This window comes from Aspergillus multicolor (genome assembly GCF_047715735.1).
Source record: "Aspergillus multicolor strain CBS 133.54 unplaced genomic scaffold BDW74scaffold_9, whole genome shotgun sequence".
Taxonomy (NCBI): Eukaryota; Fungi; Ascomycota; class Eurotiomycetes; order Eurotiales; family Aspergillaceae; genus Aspergillus; species Aspergillus multicolor.
Window position 1 is genome coordinate 394,431 of NW_027395960.1, and position 12,625 is coordinate 407,055.

General features: G+C 50.8%; 5 protein-coding genes across 5 annotated transcripts; 4 read left to right on the forward strand and 1 right to left on the reverse strand.

The window, feature by feature from the left end:
• The first annotated feature begins 320 nt into the window (after positions 1–320).
• Positions 321–1,261, forward strand: BDW74DRAFT_139286 (peptidyl-tRNA hydrolase domain protein). Its single transcript, XM_073722489.1, has 3 exons — positions 321–756; positions 819–1,079; positions 1,127–1,261. Exons 1-3 carry the CDS (start codon positions 542–544, stop codon positions 1,212–1,214), a joined length of 564 nt encoding a protein of 187 aa, XP_073584886.1. The 5' UTR covers positions 321–541; the 3' UTR covers positions 1,215–1,261.
• A 46-nt stretch (positions 1,262–1,307) lies between these two features.
• On the reverse strand, positions 1,308–2,548 carry BDW74DRAFT_177186 (snoRNA-binding rRNA-processing protein UTP6; the record flags this gene model as incomplete). Its single annotated transcript, XM_073728810.1, has 2 exons — positions 1,308–2,399; positions 2,459–2,548. 2 exons carry the CDS (start codon positions 2,546–2,548, stop codon positions 1,308–1,310), a joined length of 1,182 nt encoding a protein of 393 aa, XP_073584887.1.
• A 244-nt stretch (positions 2,549–2,792) lies between these two features.
• Positions 2,793–6,317, forward strand: BDW74DRAFT_151412 (putative integral plasma membrane protein). Its single transcript, XM_073724174.1, has 7 exons — positions 2,793–2,981; positions 3,035–3,581; positions 3,635–3,761; positions 3,868–3,906; positions 3,959–4,043; positions 4,093–5,946; positions 6,003–6,317. The coding sequence occupies exons 1-7, from the start codon at positions 2,943–2,945 to the stop codon at positions 6,159–6,161; spliced, it is 2,850 nt and encodes a 949-aa protein (XP_073584888.1). The 5' UTR covers positions 2,793–2,942; the 3' UTR covers positions 6,162–6,317.
• Positions 6,318–8,063: 1,746 nt separating this feature from the next.
• BDW74DRAFT_177188 (uncharacterized protein) lies at positions 8,064–10,066 on the forward strand (the record flags this gene model as incomplete). Its single annotated transcript, XM_073728811.1, has 4 exons — positions 8,064–8,922; positions 8,972–9,157; positions 9,509–9,577; positions 9,648–10,066. 4 exons carry the CDS (start codon positions 8,064–8,066, stop codon positions 10,064–10,066), a joined length of 1,533 nt encoding a protein of 510 aa, XP_073584889.1.
• Positions 10,067–10,553: 487 nt separating this feature from the next.
• On the forward strand, positions 10,554–12,518 carry BDW74DRAFT_151416 (glycoside hydrolase family 32 protein). The gene is made up of 2 exons (XM_073724175.1): positions 10,554–11,166; positions 11,224–12,518. Exons 1-2 carry the CDS (start codon positions 10,732–10,734, stop codon positions 12,442–12,444), a joined length of 1,656 nt encoding a protein of 551 aa, XP_073584890.1. The 5' UTR covers positions 10,554–10,731; the 3' UTR covers positions 12,445–12,518.
• The last annotated feature ends 107 nt before the right edge of the window (positions 12,519–12,625 follow it).

Genomic DNA, 12,625 nt, shown 5'->3' on the forward strand with positions numbered 1-12,625 from the left:
CTAGGAAAGGCTCCCCTCCGCACACCGATCAAAATAACGTGGACGAGCAATGAACGACCTCGGGGTTTCCAGTATACTGGGACACTGAGCAATTATTAATGGCAACCGTGATAACACGAGTATATAGTTGTGGCTGAATAGCGATTCGGCGACTGGAGAAGCTGGGATCTAGAGGCGGATAAAGGCCCAGCTAATGAGCTTATGGGAAAGCCGTAGAAGACAAGTGCGAGCTCATTGTGAGGAACCGGTGAACGTTCGAGATGCCTGAGCCTGAGCCGGAACAGGAGAGAGTGTGAAGGAGGAAGAGATTGCTTGCGCAACCTTGGCTGATGAGCCTTGGAAGATGGTGAGGTGATCGCGGTGGGTCACTTTCAGTCCATCCAACTTGGTTGCAGAGTCCAGACTCCAGCTTGGACGCCGCTACGGCTTCGTTCCTGTCCATGTGACCTCATGCAATATCAAACTTCGGCAGCTAGTTAGGTCTAGGGCCACGTCGAGAACCTTCTTCTGATCCCCTCACTCGAGCCAGTAGTTTGGCGCCATGCTCCGTACACTGCTTCCCTCGCCTTACAGCCGGTATCGTTTCACCGTCACCCTTCGGCGATCCTTCGCATCTCGGCGCGCGGACCTAGAAAGCGAGGACCTGGCTGCAGCTAGAGAATGGCTCTCCAACTTCAACTCCACAACAATCCCCCGTCATGTCGGTGAGGTCTCGTTTAGCCGCTCTGGGGGGCCCGGCGGCCAGAACGTAAACAAGTCTGTCTCCGCACTCGACGCAGTAGTACAAGGGTCTTGCCTCTAACGCAGCGCTCGGATAGGGTCAATTCCAAGGCAACACTGAAGGTACCGCTGGACTCCTTGTTGCCGTTGGTGCCGCACATCATACATTCCCCGCTCCAGTCGTCTCGCTATTATGCGGCCAGGACGCACAGCCTGGTTATACAGTCGGAAGAGTCGCGGAAGCAGGCCGACAACGTGAGCGCGTGCTATGACAAGCTCCACCAACTACTGAAAACTACTGCAAAGGATCTGGTTCCTGGCGAAACTTCTCCGGAGCAAAGGCAGCGCGTGCAGAAACTGTACGTACATTATTAGCGCTTATGCACTGTCGACTGACACCTGATAGGGAGAAGGCTGCAAAAGAGGCTAGAATCAAGGCCAAGAAAATGCACAGCAGCAAAAAGAGCAGTCGACGAGGAAGTCGCGACGACTGAAGGCTTCTTCTTATACTGATCTATATAATCCGAATGCCACAACTTGATAACGGAAAATGACTCCGACAACGCCTCGAATGATCAGACCCAGGCCTATGCTTCCTGAAGAACCAGCTCCGCTTTGTGAATTGTGGCAGCAATGACCTGTTGGATTAATGGGTCCAGATCTTTAGTCTTCTCGACGGGACGTAACCAGCTGATTACCTCCTTCGCGACTCCAGGCTTCTGACGATGTTCCTGTAGCCGTGACAGTGCCGCGCCCAGTGCACGGGGGAACTCGGCCGAAGTGGTCTGAACGCCGGCCGTAGGGTATTTGATGTAGCATATCAGCGTATGAGGGCTGGCGGGCTTGAACTGTTGCATGATATCGAGGATATGTGACAGAATCTTCTGCAGGCAGGGAACGTCCACAAACTCGAAGGCCATGTCAAAGAACTCGTGGGCGAATTGATCGTTATGGTCGAAATTCTTGATGGCAGAATCGAAAACAGCAAGTGGGATGGCACCGCTGAGTGCGGGAGTTGAGTTGAGAGTTTTAAGCGCCGCTTCATCCATGCTCTCATCTCGCGCAGTAGGGTTAATTTCTTCTTCCGTAACGTCTGGCATCATGATCATGTCGGCGTCAAGGTCATCCTCTGGAGCCTGCAGCTTCGGCGCTTCGACCTTTTCGTCCAGCCCAAGTATCCTTTGTCGAGCAACCAATTTTGTGATGTAGATCAGCTCCAACTTAGCGTACTGAATCCAAAGCTTCCTGGAGCTTTTGCAGAATCGTAACCCTCGTTGCATATAGGTCCGAGCCTGAGACATATCGGCATGGTCTTCAACAAAGTAATTTGCGGCGTAAACCCACAACTCTGCGTTGGATGGATGAAGCCGCAATGCGTCCATCAAGATTGTGCTGAGTTTCTTGAAGGCTTTCTGTCGTCGCGCATAGTCAATGTACTGGACCCATAAACCGATATCGCCGTGAAACTTGCGAGTAGCACGATCAAGGACAAAGAAGATCCGACGTTGCCCACTGAATCCGGTCGATTTGATACCTAGTCGCTTTACTCTTCTGCGCCGGAGACTGTCGAGGTTCATTTCGTACTCGGCATAGCGTACGTAGTCGGCTGGCTGTGCGCCACGCGCATTGATTTTGTGCTCAAAGTCGGATCGCTTCTTAACGATTAATGTGATTTCATCCTATGCGAAAATCAGGTAAGTATCCAGCCGTCCGACAAACAAGACCTTGCGGAGCTTACCTTGGTGAAGATCTTTTTCTTCTCATACTCTTTAAGTTCCGGAACGGACTTTTCCAGGAAGAACCGCGCTTTGTCAGCGGTGGCAGACATTATGAGATTAGGAGCTAATAGCTCTTGTGGTCAAGGGTGAGATAGTATCGGAGAAGCAGATGGCCAACAGAAAAAATCGCGGTATCCCGCACTTTTTTCTTTGTGGCCTTAAATTCTAGGCCGTAACTTCGTGGCCGCTTGCCAGATCCGCACTAGCGCCTCATGGTCCGGGCGGCGTCCGTTCGTTGCCGAATCTCGACCACCCCATACAAACCCGTTCAATTCTGGTGCCTCGCTGGCCTCAGGGGTTCTCTTCATTTGTCTTCGCCTTCTTGTCTTTTCGACTACTATCTTTTCCTTTCTTTTATTTCAATTCTGTTTTGCTTCTTGACTCTCTCTAATAACTTTTGAGACTTTCATTGGGCCCTGAGGCTTGCGCGTCTTACCCGCAGCAATGGCGCCCAAATTTAAAGACGGGGACGCCGTTGCGACGGTGAGTACACCTTCAATTCAATAGCATCAATACCGAAGCTGAGATTTTGTTAGGTAAACGGAAAATGGGTTGCTTGGGCCCATACCGCCGTCGCGTACACTGCTTTTTTCAGCGCCCTCGTTGTCGGAATGAGCCTCCATTTCAACAAGATCGTGCAGAACGAACATTACGGCTATCCGGATGAATGGTTCCCTTCTGTCTCAGCAACAATCGGCGACAGGTATCCCGAGCGCTCGTTCTTTCAAGTCTTCATTGCCATCACGTCAGGACCTCGATTCGCCCTCGTCTTCCTATGGTACCTTGTGACTGCCCGCCCCAACTCGACCCTTCCCAAGTTCATTGCTGGTGTTGGAATCTTCCGGACGTTCACCTGCGGTGGCTGGACATATGTCACATCGACGGATGACCACGATTGGCACGATATCTTTATGATCTCGTACTTGGTTGCGACATTGCCGTGGACAGTCGGCTGCTTGGCCTTGAGCCCCAACAACCGGCGCGCTATCAAGTACCGCAAGGTCCTTGCCAGCCTTTTCTTCGGCACACTCGTTCCGTTGATCTACTACTTCATTCAGCACAAAGTGCACAAAGTCCCTGGAGGTGAGAAGCCCTTGTCGATAATATGCAACTTCTGCTAATATTACGTTTACTAGCGTACACGAAGTACGCCTTTTTCGAATGGTCTCTCATTCTGTTTGATGTCGGATTTGATGCCGTTACGGCGCTCGACTTCGAGGCATTCGAAATTGTGGTGAAGGATATTAAGGGAATTAGTCGAGGGTATGTACCGTGGCTTCCAAAGTAATGCACAGCCAGAAAATGTACAGTTTCAAATCGGCAGTTGGTACTTGAGAGAGACATGATCTAAGATGAAATTATTTTTCAGGCAGTTGAAAAACGCTGCAGACTCCGTTCTTGAGAAAGAGTGTGTACAACTCCACCCTTGGTGGTCTTCTGTGAAATTAACTCGTAGGCAGGAAGGGAAAGCCTGTCGGAAACACCTTCGGTCAGGGATTCTTCTGGAGTGAGATCTTTGATGCCGCTGCCGATGTGTACAATGGGGTATATACTGGAATTCTCCCTCCGTTAACCGTTTACTGACAAAGCGCAGTTTGTCTACTGGACCAACTGGACCTCCCTTCCCGTACTTGTCTGGTACTTCCCGCTGTGGCACATGGGCATTTCTGGATATGAAGTCGTCATCCTCAGTTACATCGCGCCTGTGCTTCTCGCCATCCCTGTTCTCAAATCATTGGCCGTCAAAAACCCTCGTATTTTCCACTTCCTGTCACTGTCTGGGTTCCTTGCCTATAAGGTGCAGGATCCGGCCAACAGACTGTTCATCAGTACGTTCGCTGTCGCCTGCAGCTCTATCACCTTTGCTGCCACTCTGTACGGCGACAGGGCGCAACACACGAGACTGGAGTCGCGTGTCTTCGCATGGGGCCTCGGGTTGATTCTGTCCAGTGTTGCTAAGTTCGCGGGCAAGACCAACAACCCCTTCTGGCCCATTATGCATGGCGAAAATGGTGGTTGGAACAAGTTAGGATTGATTCTTGCTATTTTGGCTGGCGTTCGCTCCTTCAGAGCCCCTGCTAGCAGTGGCGGGGACTACTTCCCGTCGACCGGCAAGAAGGGATCCTCGTTGCTTGCTGGACTTGGAGCGGGTAGCATGATCTTCCTGATGCACTACCTCTTGTCGGACTCTAGTACTATGATCGCCTGGGTTTGGGAGGGCTACCCAGTCCGAGGCCCCCTCGCTGTGCCTCATGGCGCTCTTACTATCTTTGCGATGGGCGCTGGTCTCGTGTTTGGTCTGTACTACCCTAACGTTGCCGGAAGCTGGACCGCGTTTGGCATTGGCTCTCTCGGTGCGGCCTTCCTTACAGGCACCAGCAACTGGAGCGGTTTCTACGGTGCTCTGACGATCGCATTCTATCTGATGGCCGTTTCGCCTGTTCTGATCTCGTCTGCGGTCCGCCATTCGCCGGCTCCGACATTTGGCCTCGCTTTCTTCGTTTATGTCTTCCTACTTCTCTTCCACGTTTGGGTTGTTGCCTACGCGTTTGTTCCCGGCGGACCGTTCGTCAGGGAGCACACCGACTGGCTCATGACCGTTGCGATGCTGTTCATTGGTGCTGGTGTCTTCTCTGCGGCCGTGTCCAGATCCAGCGGCCCCAGGACCAACGCCATCAGTCCGAACGGCAGAAGAGCGCGGTCCTACTATGTGTATGTGCTTGTTGCACTGCAACTCCTGTCTGTCTCAATCGCATACCTGCGCTTCCCAACCAACGATTACACACCGTACCACAAGGAGGAAAAGGCTGTCACTGCCGGTATTTGGACCGTACATTTTGGTCTTGACAATGACATGTGGGCCTCCGAGCGACGCATGCGTGATATTATTGAGGAACTTGAGATCGACGTTCTCGGTCTGCTCGAGTCTGACAACCAGCGTATCATCATGGGTAACCGCGATATCACTCAATTTATTGCCGAGGACCTAGGCATGTATGCAGACTTCGGCCCGGGTCCTAACAAGCACACCTGGGGTTCTGCGCTGCTCTCCAAGTTTCCTATTGTCAACTCGACCCACCACCTTCTTCCTTCGCCTGTTGGTGAACTCGCCCCTGCCATCCACGCCACCTTGGATATGTATGGCGAGATGGTTGATGTTGTTGTTTTCCATTCGGGACAAGAAGAAGACCCAGAGGACCGTCGCCTGCAGACCGAGTATCTGTCGAACTTGATGGGCTCTTCTCCGCACCCGGTGATCTTGCTGAGCTACCTCGTCACCAAGCCACTCGAAGGCAACTACAACACCTACGTTAGCGAGCTGAGCGGCATGAAGGATATTGACCCGACTGACTGGGATCGCTGGTGCGAGTACATTCTCTACAAGAAGATTAAGAGAACTGGCTACGCCCGTGTCAGCCGTGACTCCATTACCGACACTGAGATTCAGGTACGTTTTTTCCCTACGGTGCCCCATTATTTGAGACTTGCTAATCCGTGCCCTAGGTCGGTAAATTTGTGGTTGGTGAACCTGAGCCCGAGAATGAGATGATGATTCCGGAGGAAATGGTTCCTCAAGGTCTACGATTCCCTGCGCTGTTCCGCGGCCAGGGAGTTCGCGGTCACCGCTACCATGTCTTCAATGAGCCGAGGTATTGGCAGTAACTATATCTGTATAACGGGCTACTTGTGTGCTAGCTATAAGTAATAACTTCGTTGGTATCAAGTATAACCTTGATTTATCAGCAGCTGCATGCTGCTCACTGTCTATATTAATAATTACGGATATGTATAGTGTATCGATTCAAAATTCTTCTTGGGTTTCCCTGTGTTTATCTACTAAGGTTACGTGCCTGAAAGCTGCAAATCCCGCTAGCTCATGTGACCTTCGTTGCTTGGGCTGTCACCACCCTTCCTTTTTGTAATCCATCTGATTACCATCACACCAATTCGGACCCAGATTGCGCAGGGTCAAACTGTTCTCACGGTCATAGTAGGGCATCGGACAGTTGTTCTTGGTATCTTGCGACCCATTGGCTGTGAGTGTCAAGACAAGTTACCATGGCACCAATCGTTACTTCACAATGTCCTGTCCAGGAATTGAGAGATGGTATAATGCAGATAACAATGTTGCAGCCTAAACTTTAGATCTTCGGATTCATCATCGCATGTCGTGCTACATCCTCGGGAGCTGGAAGCGCAACGGCACTCTTCGAGCTTCTCAAGGACCTGCACCTCCTTCGCTGCGTCGAACACAAAACGAAACGATTCTACAAAGTTGACGGCACAGAACATGGCAATATGGGGAGGATGAAAGCCGACCTTTGATCAAGACTGTTGAGTGTTAGACTGGGTGCACATCACAAAATAGTTGATTACGAGTCTTGAGAAATATTAGGACTCTGAGGAATTTGTGCCTTGAACAGAAAACAGACCTGCCACCACAACAAGCGGACGAGCTACTCTATCCTTGGTACGTAACACTGTTCCTTGTCAGATTTACAGGGAAAATGGAGCAGATAAGGGTTGCTTTTTGGCAGGAATGACACCTTGATACGAAGGATATCTACCAACCACTCATCGAAGTGAGAGGACACAAAATGTCGCAACATGCAATGCAATCCCCACCCGCAAAGCATCATACTGACGGAGTTATTAAGCCAAACAACATGGTTGGTGCTGCTGATCATCGCTCCTTGACAGAGTCGTACGTACTCGAAACCGCCGAGGAATGCGCCCATAACTCTTTGTTGATCCTCATCACAAGCCTCTTCTTGGCCTATAGGATGGCTTGAGACTCCCTACAAGATCAAGAAGAAGAGGTCTAAACTTTCCTTCTCTTCATCTCAACGGTTATTGTCGGAAGCTCTCTGCCCTATGCTGCGATAGACTTCACGTGGATCGCAGTAAGGTGCTTACGTTCGTCATAATCTACATTGGGCTCGCAGATCGCTTGAGCTTATTTGCTGGGCATACTGCGATCCTGCAGATTTCAGGGGAAGGGTCAGGTTCTGGTCCGCTTGTTCAGGGTCCACGTTGGTCAGTGCTTCAGTCCAGGTGAGTTTCGATCCTGACCATGATGGATCCTATGATTTCAATGTCTCAGAAATGCTAAATTAGGATAGTGACGCGTTTCCAAGAAAGGAACTATTTTCGGGGTCGAATCAATCGTCATAAGCCCACTAGTCGTGCAGATAAAAGGAGGTATGAATAAAGAACCGGCAGCTCGGCCTGTTGCTCACCAACTAACGGATTGAAGAATTGCTTTGTACTCGAAATAACCCGAAACACGTTGTTCTATACCGAGGCCTAGCGATCTAAAACAAAGGAAGCCTGTGTCTGTAGTATGTTGTTGAAAACCCATCCAATGCTGATATTCCCCCGCTGATATCCTAGATAGCTCGCTCCACTTCGAACTTTGCAGTACTAGTATAATCTCGATCTCAAAACGCATTTTAGCGGCTAGACCGCCCATATAGAGGTAGGTTCATACTCTGTATTCGGTATCATCATCTTATACAACCGCGACTGACGGACGATAGCTCTCCATTATCAAAGGATATCAAAATGGCAGAATACTACAACGTACCAAAAGACTTTCAACTCTCGAAAAGACAAAAGCCAGGGCCGAAGATAGATCGCTGGAAGGGAAAAGTGGCAGACCTGAGTGAACCTCCGTATCGCAAAGCGAAAATGGAAGGGAAACTCCCAGGACCACATCCCGACGACCACGAGCCCCCCGACCAGCCCAAGAAAAAGGACAAGCGTCGTGCCAGGCGGATGAATCTCTTCCCAGACAGGTGGTGTTTGAGCCCAGAGCAAGTATCGGACTTCGCAGCACCGATTCATATCCAGGGCGCAGAATTAGGGTTACCGGAGCCAAAGGGAGATCTTTATCTAGGACCGACTGCCCGGTCTGAAGGGATTCTGGCCTCACGCCTGCCAAAGATTTACATTGGGGACGACTCACCTACACCACGCTGGCTCATCCGACCTGTTCATTCAGAAATCGGTGGCGGACCTTCACGTCGTTTAACTAGCCATTCAACCACGTCAACCTGCACTCGCCTTCCGCCACTAGGGCGGCTACGCTGGGAATTTGACCCTGGCCCAGCTGCCAAACACCAGCAGGATGAAACACAATTGCGCAACTACGCCTACCGATATCTTCAGAACTCGCTCTGTGACCCGATTGTACGAGAGGAGTTGAGGGACATGATTTGGGACAGCGAGTATGCGCCGATTGTCGAACATGTCGAAGACCCATTACCAGTCCCACCTCCTCCACCACATTTCAGAAACCAGAGACCTTCGGATTTCGTCAATATTCGAGAGCCAATATCTTCTTCAGATCCTGATAACTACCATTTTATGTATGCCGACTACGCCCGGCCGTCACTTGCAGGTAGATCCTATGGAAACACACGTATGTCGCTCCCCCTAGGCCCAAGGGGAAACCTACTAACATCATCTAGGCTCTAAAGGTCGCAAGTCAAGCGTGGACTCGCAGAGCTCCGACGACTCTCATGGCAGCTCCAGCACTGGCGAGAGCTCCCGTACTCGCTCCAGCACCAATTCGGGCATCAGTGTCACCCACAAAGAGTACTCGGAAGAATACCAGCATGAAATCGACGATGATACTCACCACTACCTCAAGCCCGGTGAGTATAAGTGGATCTGGATCACACTCACAGTTCTCATCCTGGCGCTATTCCTGTGTCTGTTTCTGTACGCATTTGGGATACTGAAATGATGTAATAATAAAATATAACCTCGCAAAAAACTCTCTCTCGCATTCCTGAAGTATAAACTGATTGGAAAGGTTGTTAAAACCTTATCTACTTCGATGCTACTCTGGATTTTGAGTTTGAACCTGGAATATGAGAGAGTGGAGTACTGCATGAACCTAGGGCTACTTACACCTGCCTACACATTCCTCACAACCCCCTTGCATCTCACATTCCTGATCGAACACAAAACTTGGTGGCTATTTACTGATTACGCCATTATAGGATCCGAGGAACAGAACAAGAAACGGAAAAGGACCCAGTCCCCTTCAGAACCACCTAAACGAGGCAGAGGTACGATCTATTACCCCGCCACTCATCCCAAACCACTTTGCAAACACCGACTAACGAGCCTTTCAAACAGGAACTGGACAACAACAGAAAAGGAGAGCAGCAACATCCACGGATACCCAGACATCAGACGAATCGATCGACTCTGAGCCGCCACGGAAGAAACGACGGTACAGTACGCGCAGTGCGCGCGAGCCGACCTCCGAGACATCATCAGATGAGTATTTGCCACCTTCTAGGCAATCCAAGAAGGAGTCGAAGAAGAGATGCGCAGAAACGTCCAGCGATAATCAGACATCAGACGAAAAGTTTACTTCTAAGCCGCAGAAGAAGAAACGAGCAACGGGGAAAGACACGCGCAGTGTGCGCAAACCAACGTCTGAGATATCTTCTGACGAGGATATGCTGGTTCCTGGACGTGCTGAGAAGGCTCCGAAGAAGAAGGCTGCGAATGCGAGGGTGAGAGCGAGGCCGACAAGGGGGCGGAAATAATTTTTCGGATTTACCGTAGCGGGGGAAGGCTGGGTTTACTTTGCTTGTAGATATATTTATGGTCTTTGTACGTTTGTAATTTGTATAGAGCTTGTAGCGACAGAGCTGGCTCAGTTGCTCATTAGATATATATATATATTTTTAAACCGTTGTATTACCTGACAGACAGCATGATATGCTCAAACATATAACTGCCTTCACGCCTCTCAAATCAAATTTAACATGCAGCCTTCCGGCCTCGTTCTAAACAAAAAGAAAACTTGGATACTCCCTAACAATGACCTCACACTCTAACCGTAAATTAATTTCTAATGCCTAAATCACAGCGCGCCGAAAAGGCCCGATCTCCAACAGGAGCCATTGGTTTTCTCTCGGCAAGAGTCGGCATCCGTCATGGTTCCCCACGGCTCTCTCCACAAATTCGGCATCCCGGGGTCTCCGAATGGAGTCATGCCATGACTACCGGAGGATTGTCGGAGAATCTCAGGGTCGATCACGTACTTTGTGGAGTAGGGTTGCAGTACTTGGACAAGGCCTAGCAGCTCAGAGTCAGGGGAGGGACATATAAGGGTACGATAGACCCCGCAGCTAAACCAACACAGACAGCCAACCACAAGCAAAGTCGACCTCGGGACCTACTCCCCAGGTCTAAACTGGTATACACCATGCGTCCAACAACTCTCCTCTCATCAACCCTCGCAGCACAAGCCGCTGCCCGCGTTCTTCTATCTCCCTCACCCTCACCATCCCCATCCCGAGCAGGAGTCTCATACACAGAGCCCTACAGACCCCAATACCACTTCACCCCAGCCCGAAACTGGATCAACGATCCCAACGGCCTCGTCTACCACAATGGCACATACCACATGTTCTACCAGTATAACCCCGGGGGCGTCGCGCACGATGCAATCTCCTGGGGCCATGCAACGAGTAGAGACCTGACGCATTGGTATGAGAAGCCTGTTGCATTCACGGCGAAGGGGTTCCCTGGGAATGTGACTGAGGAGTTCTTCAGTGGGAGTGCGGTTGTTGATGAGAAGAATACTAGTGGGTTTGGGAATGGGACCGTGTCGCCCATGGTTGCGATGTATACTTCTTTCGTATGTATTATTGAAGGATTTTGTGGTGGGAAGGACTTGTATGCTGACGCTATTCAGTATGTCTACGATCAAACCCTCCCTAGTGGAAAGACGGTCTACGCAAACCAGCAGTCTCAATCTATTGCATACAGTCTTGACTCAGGGCTGACATGGAGTACTTACGACGCCGCAAACCCAGTTCTGCTTCACCCGCCGCATCCATACGAAGCGCAGTATAAAGAATGGCGCGACCCCAACGTCTTCTGGCACGCAGAGACAAACAAATGGATCCTGACGACTGCCCTCTCAGACCTGCACAAGCTCCTCATCTTTACCTCCGACGATCTGAAGAACTGGACTTTCGCCAGCGAGTTCGGCCCCTACAATGCTGTCGGCGGTGTCTGGGAGTGTCCTAGTTTCTTCTCATTGCCTGTTGACGGCGACAAGGAGAACGTGAAATGGGTGGCGCTGATTGGCCTGAACCCCGGTGGTCCGCCCGGAACAGTGGGCTCAGGCAACCAGTACATCCTGGGACAGTTCAACGGGACGCATTTCATTCCCGATGCCGAGAGTCTGCATGAGAAGGGTGTGGCGAACTGGCTCGACTACGGTCCCGACTTTTATGCGGCACTTGTGTACAACGGCCTACCAGAGTTCCAGAAGACGGTAGTTGCCTGGATGAGCAACTGGCAGTATGCGCAGAAGGTGCCCACGACAATCTGGCGTAATGCGATGGCTATTCCCCGCCGTCTTAAGCTCAAGACCATCAAGGAGAAGGTGGTTGTTATCCAGGAGCCGGAGGAGGACTGGGCTGCCTTCACAAGCAAGCCCCAAACCACGAACATCAAATCTCTTGCAGCATACAGCACGCACAATCTTGGATCTTTGGGCAAGTCGCGTGCCATCAATCTTACCTTTTCAGCTGCGGATGAGACGGCATCTTCGTTCGGGATTTCCGTCCTCGCAACGCAAAACTTCACGACCCAAACCCGTGTCGGCTACGACTTTGCCGCAAAGCAGATCTTCGTCGATAGAAGGACTTCGGGAAATGTTTCCTTTGACGAGACATTTGCGTCCGTTTACACCGCGCCTCTTGAGCCGACGGATGATGGCACTGTGACGCTGAGGATCTTCGCGGACTGGTCCAGCGTTGAGGTCTTTGGAGGACAGGGCGAGACGACTGTTACTACCCAGGTCTTCCCACCGGAGGGCGCGACATACGCCAGACTCTTCACAGGGGACGCTGGCGTGGAGGATGTGCTGTTGAGTGTGAGCGAGGTTGCTTCGGTTTGGAGGTGAAGAATCTAGCTAGGTTTTGGTTGTTTGTAGATTAGGGCTTGCATATTAGTGTAGACTTACCGGCTCGAATGATCAAAAGTCAGACTTACACATTGTCATCATTTTCAATCAATATGGTACCTTCTGTAACCTTGGAGGTAATCGTAGCACGACTCACACCCTCTTCAACCTGGGCCCAAAA

Bases quoted from the DNA above. Each gene is read 5' to 3' on its own strand.
- BDW74DRAFT_151416 (XM_073724175.1), top strand. From the start codon at position 10,732: ATGCGTCCAACAACTCTCCTCTCATCAACCCTCGCAGCACAAGCCGCT. The intron at 11,167-11,223 runs GTATGTATTATT...GACGCTATTCAG, and splicing joins TTGCGATGTATACTTCTTTC to TATGTCTACGATCAAACCCT.
- BDW74DRAFT_151412 (XM_073724174.1), top strand. From the start codon at position 2,943: ATGGCGCCCAAATTTAAAGACGGGGACGCCGTTGCGACG. The intron at 2,982-3,034 runs GTGAGTACACCT...AGATTTTGTTAG, and splicing joins ACGGGGACGCCGTTGCGACG to GTAAACGGAAAATGGGTTGC. The intron at 4,044-4,092 runs GTATATACTGGA...GACAAAGCGCAG, and splicing joins CTGCCGATGTGTACAATGGG to TTTGTCTACTGGACCAACTG.
- BDW74DRAFT_139286 (XM_073722489.1), top strand. From the start codon at position 542: ATGCTCCGTACACTGCTTCCCTCGCCTTACAGCCGGTATCGTTTCACC. The intron at 757-818 runs GTCTGTCTCCGC...GCGCTCGGATAG, and splicing joins GGCGGCCAGAACGTAAACAA to GGTCAATTCCAAGGCAACAC. The intron at 1,080-1,126 runs GTACGTACATTA...GACACCTGATAG, and splicing joins AGGCAGCGCGTGCAGAAACT to GGAGAAGGCTGCAAAAGAGG.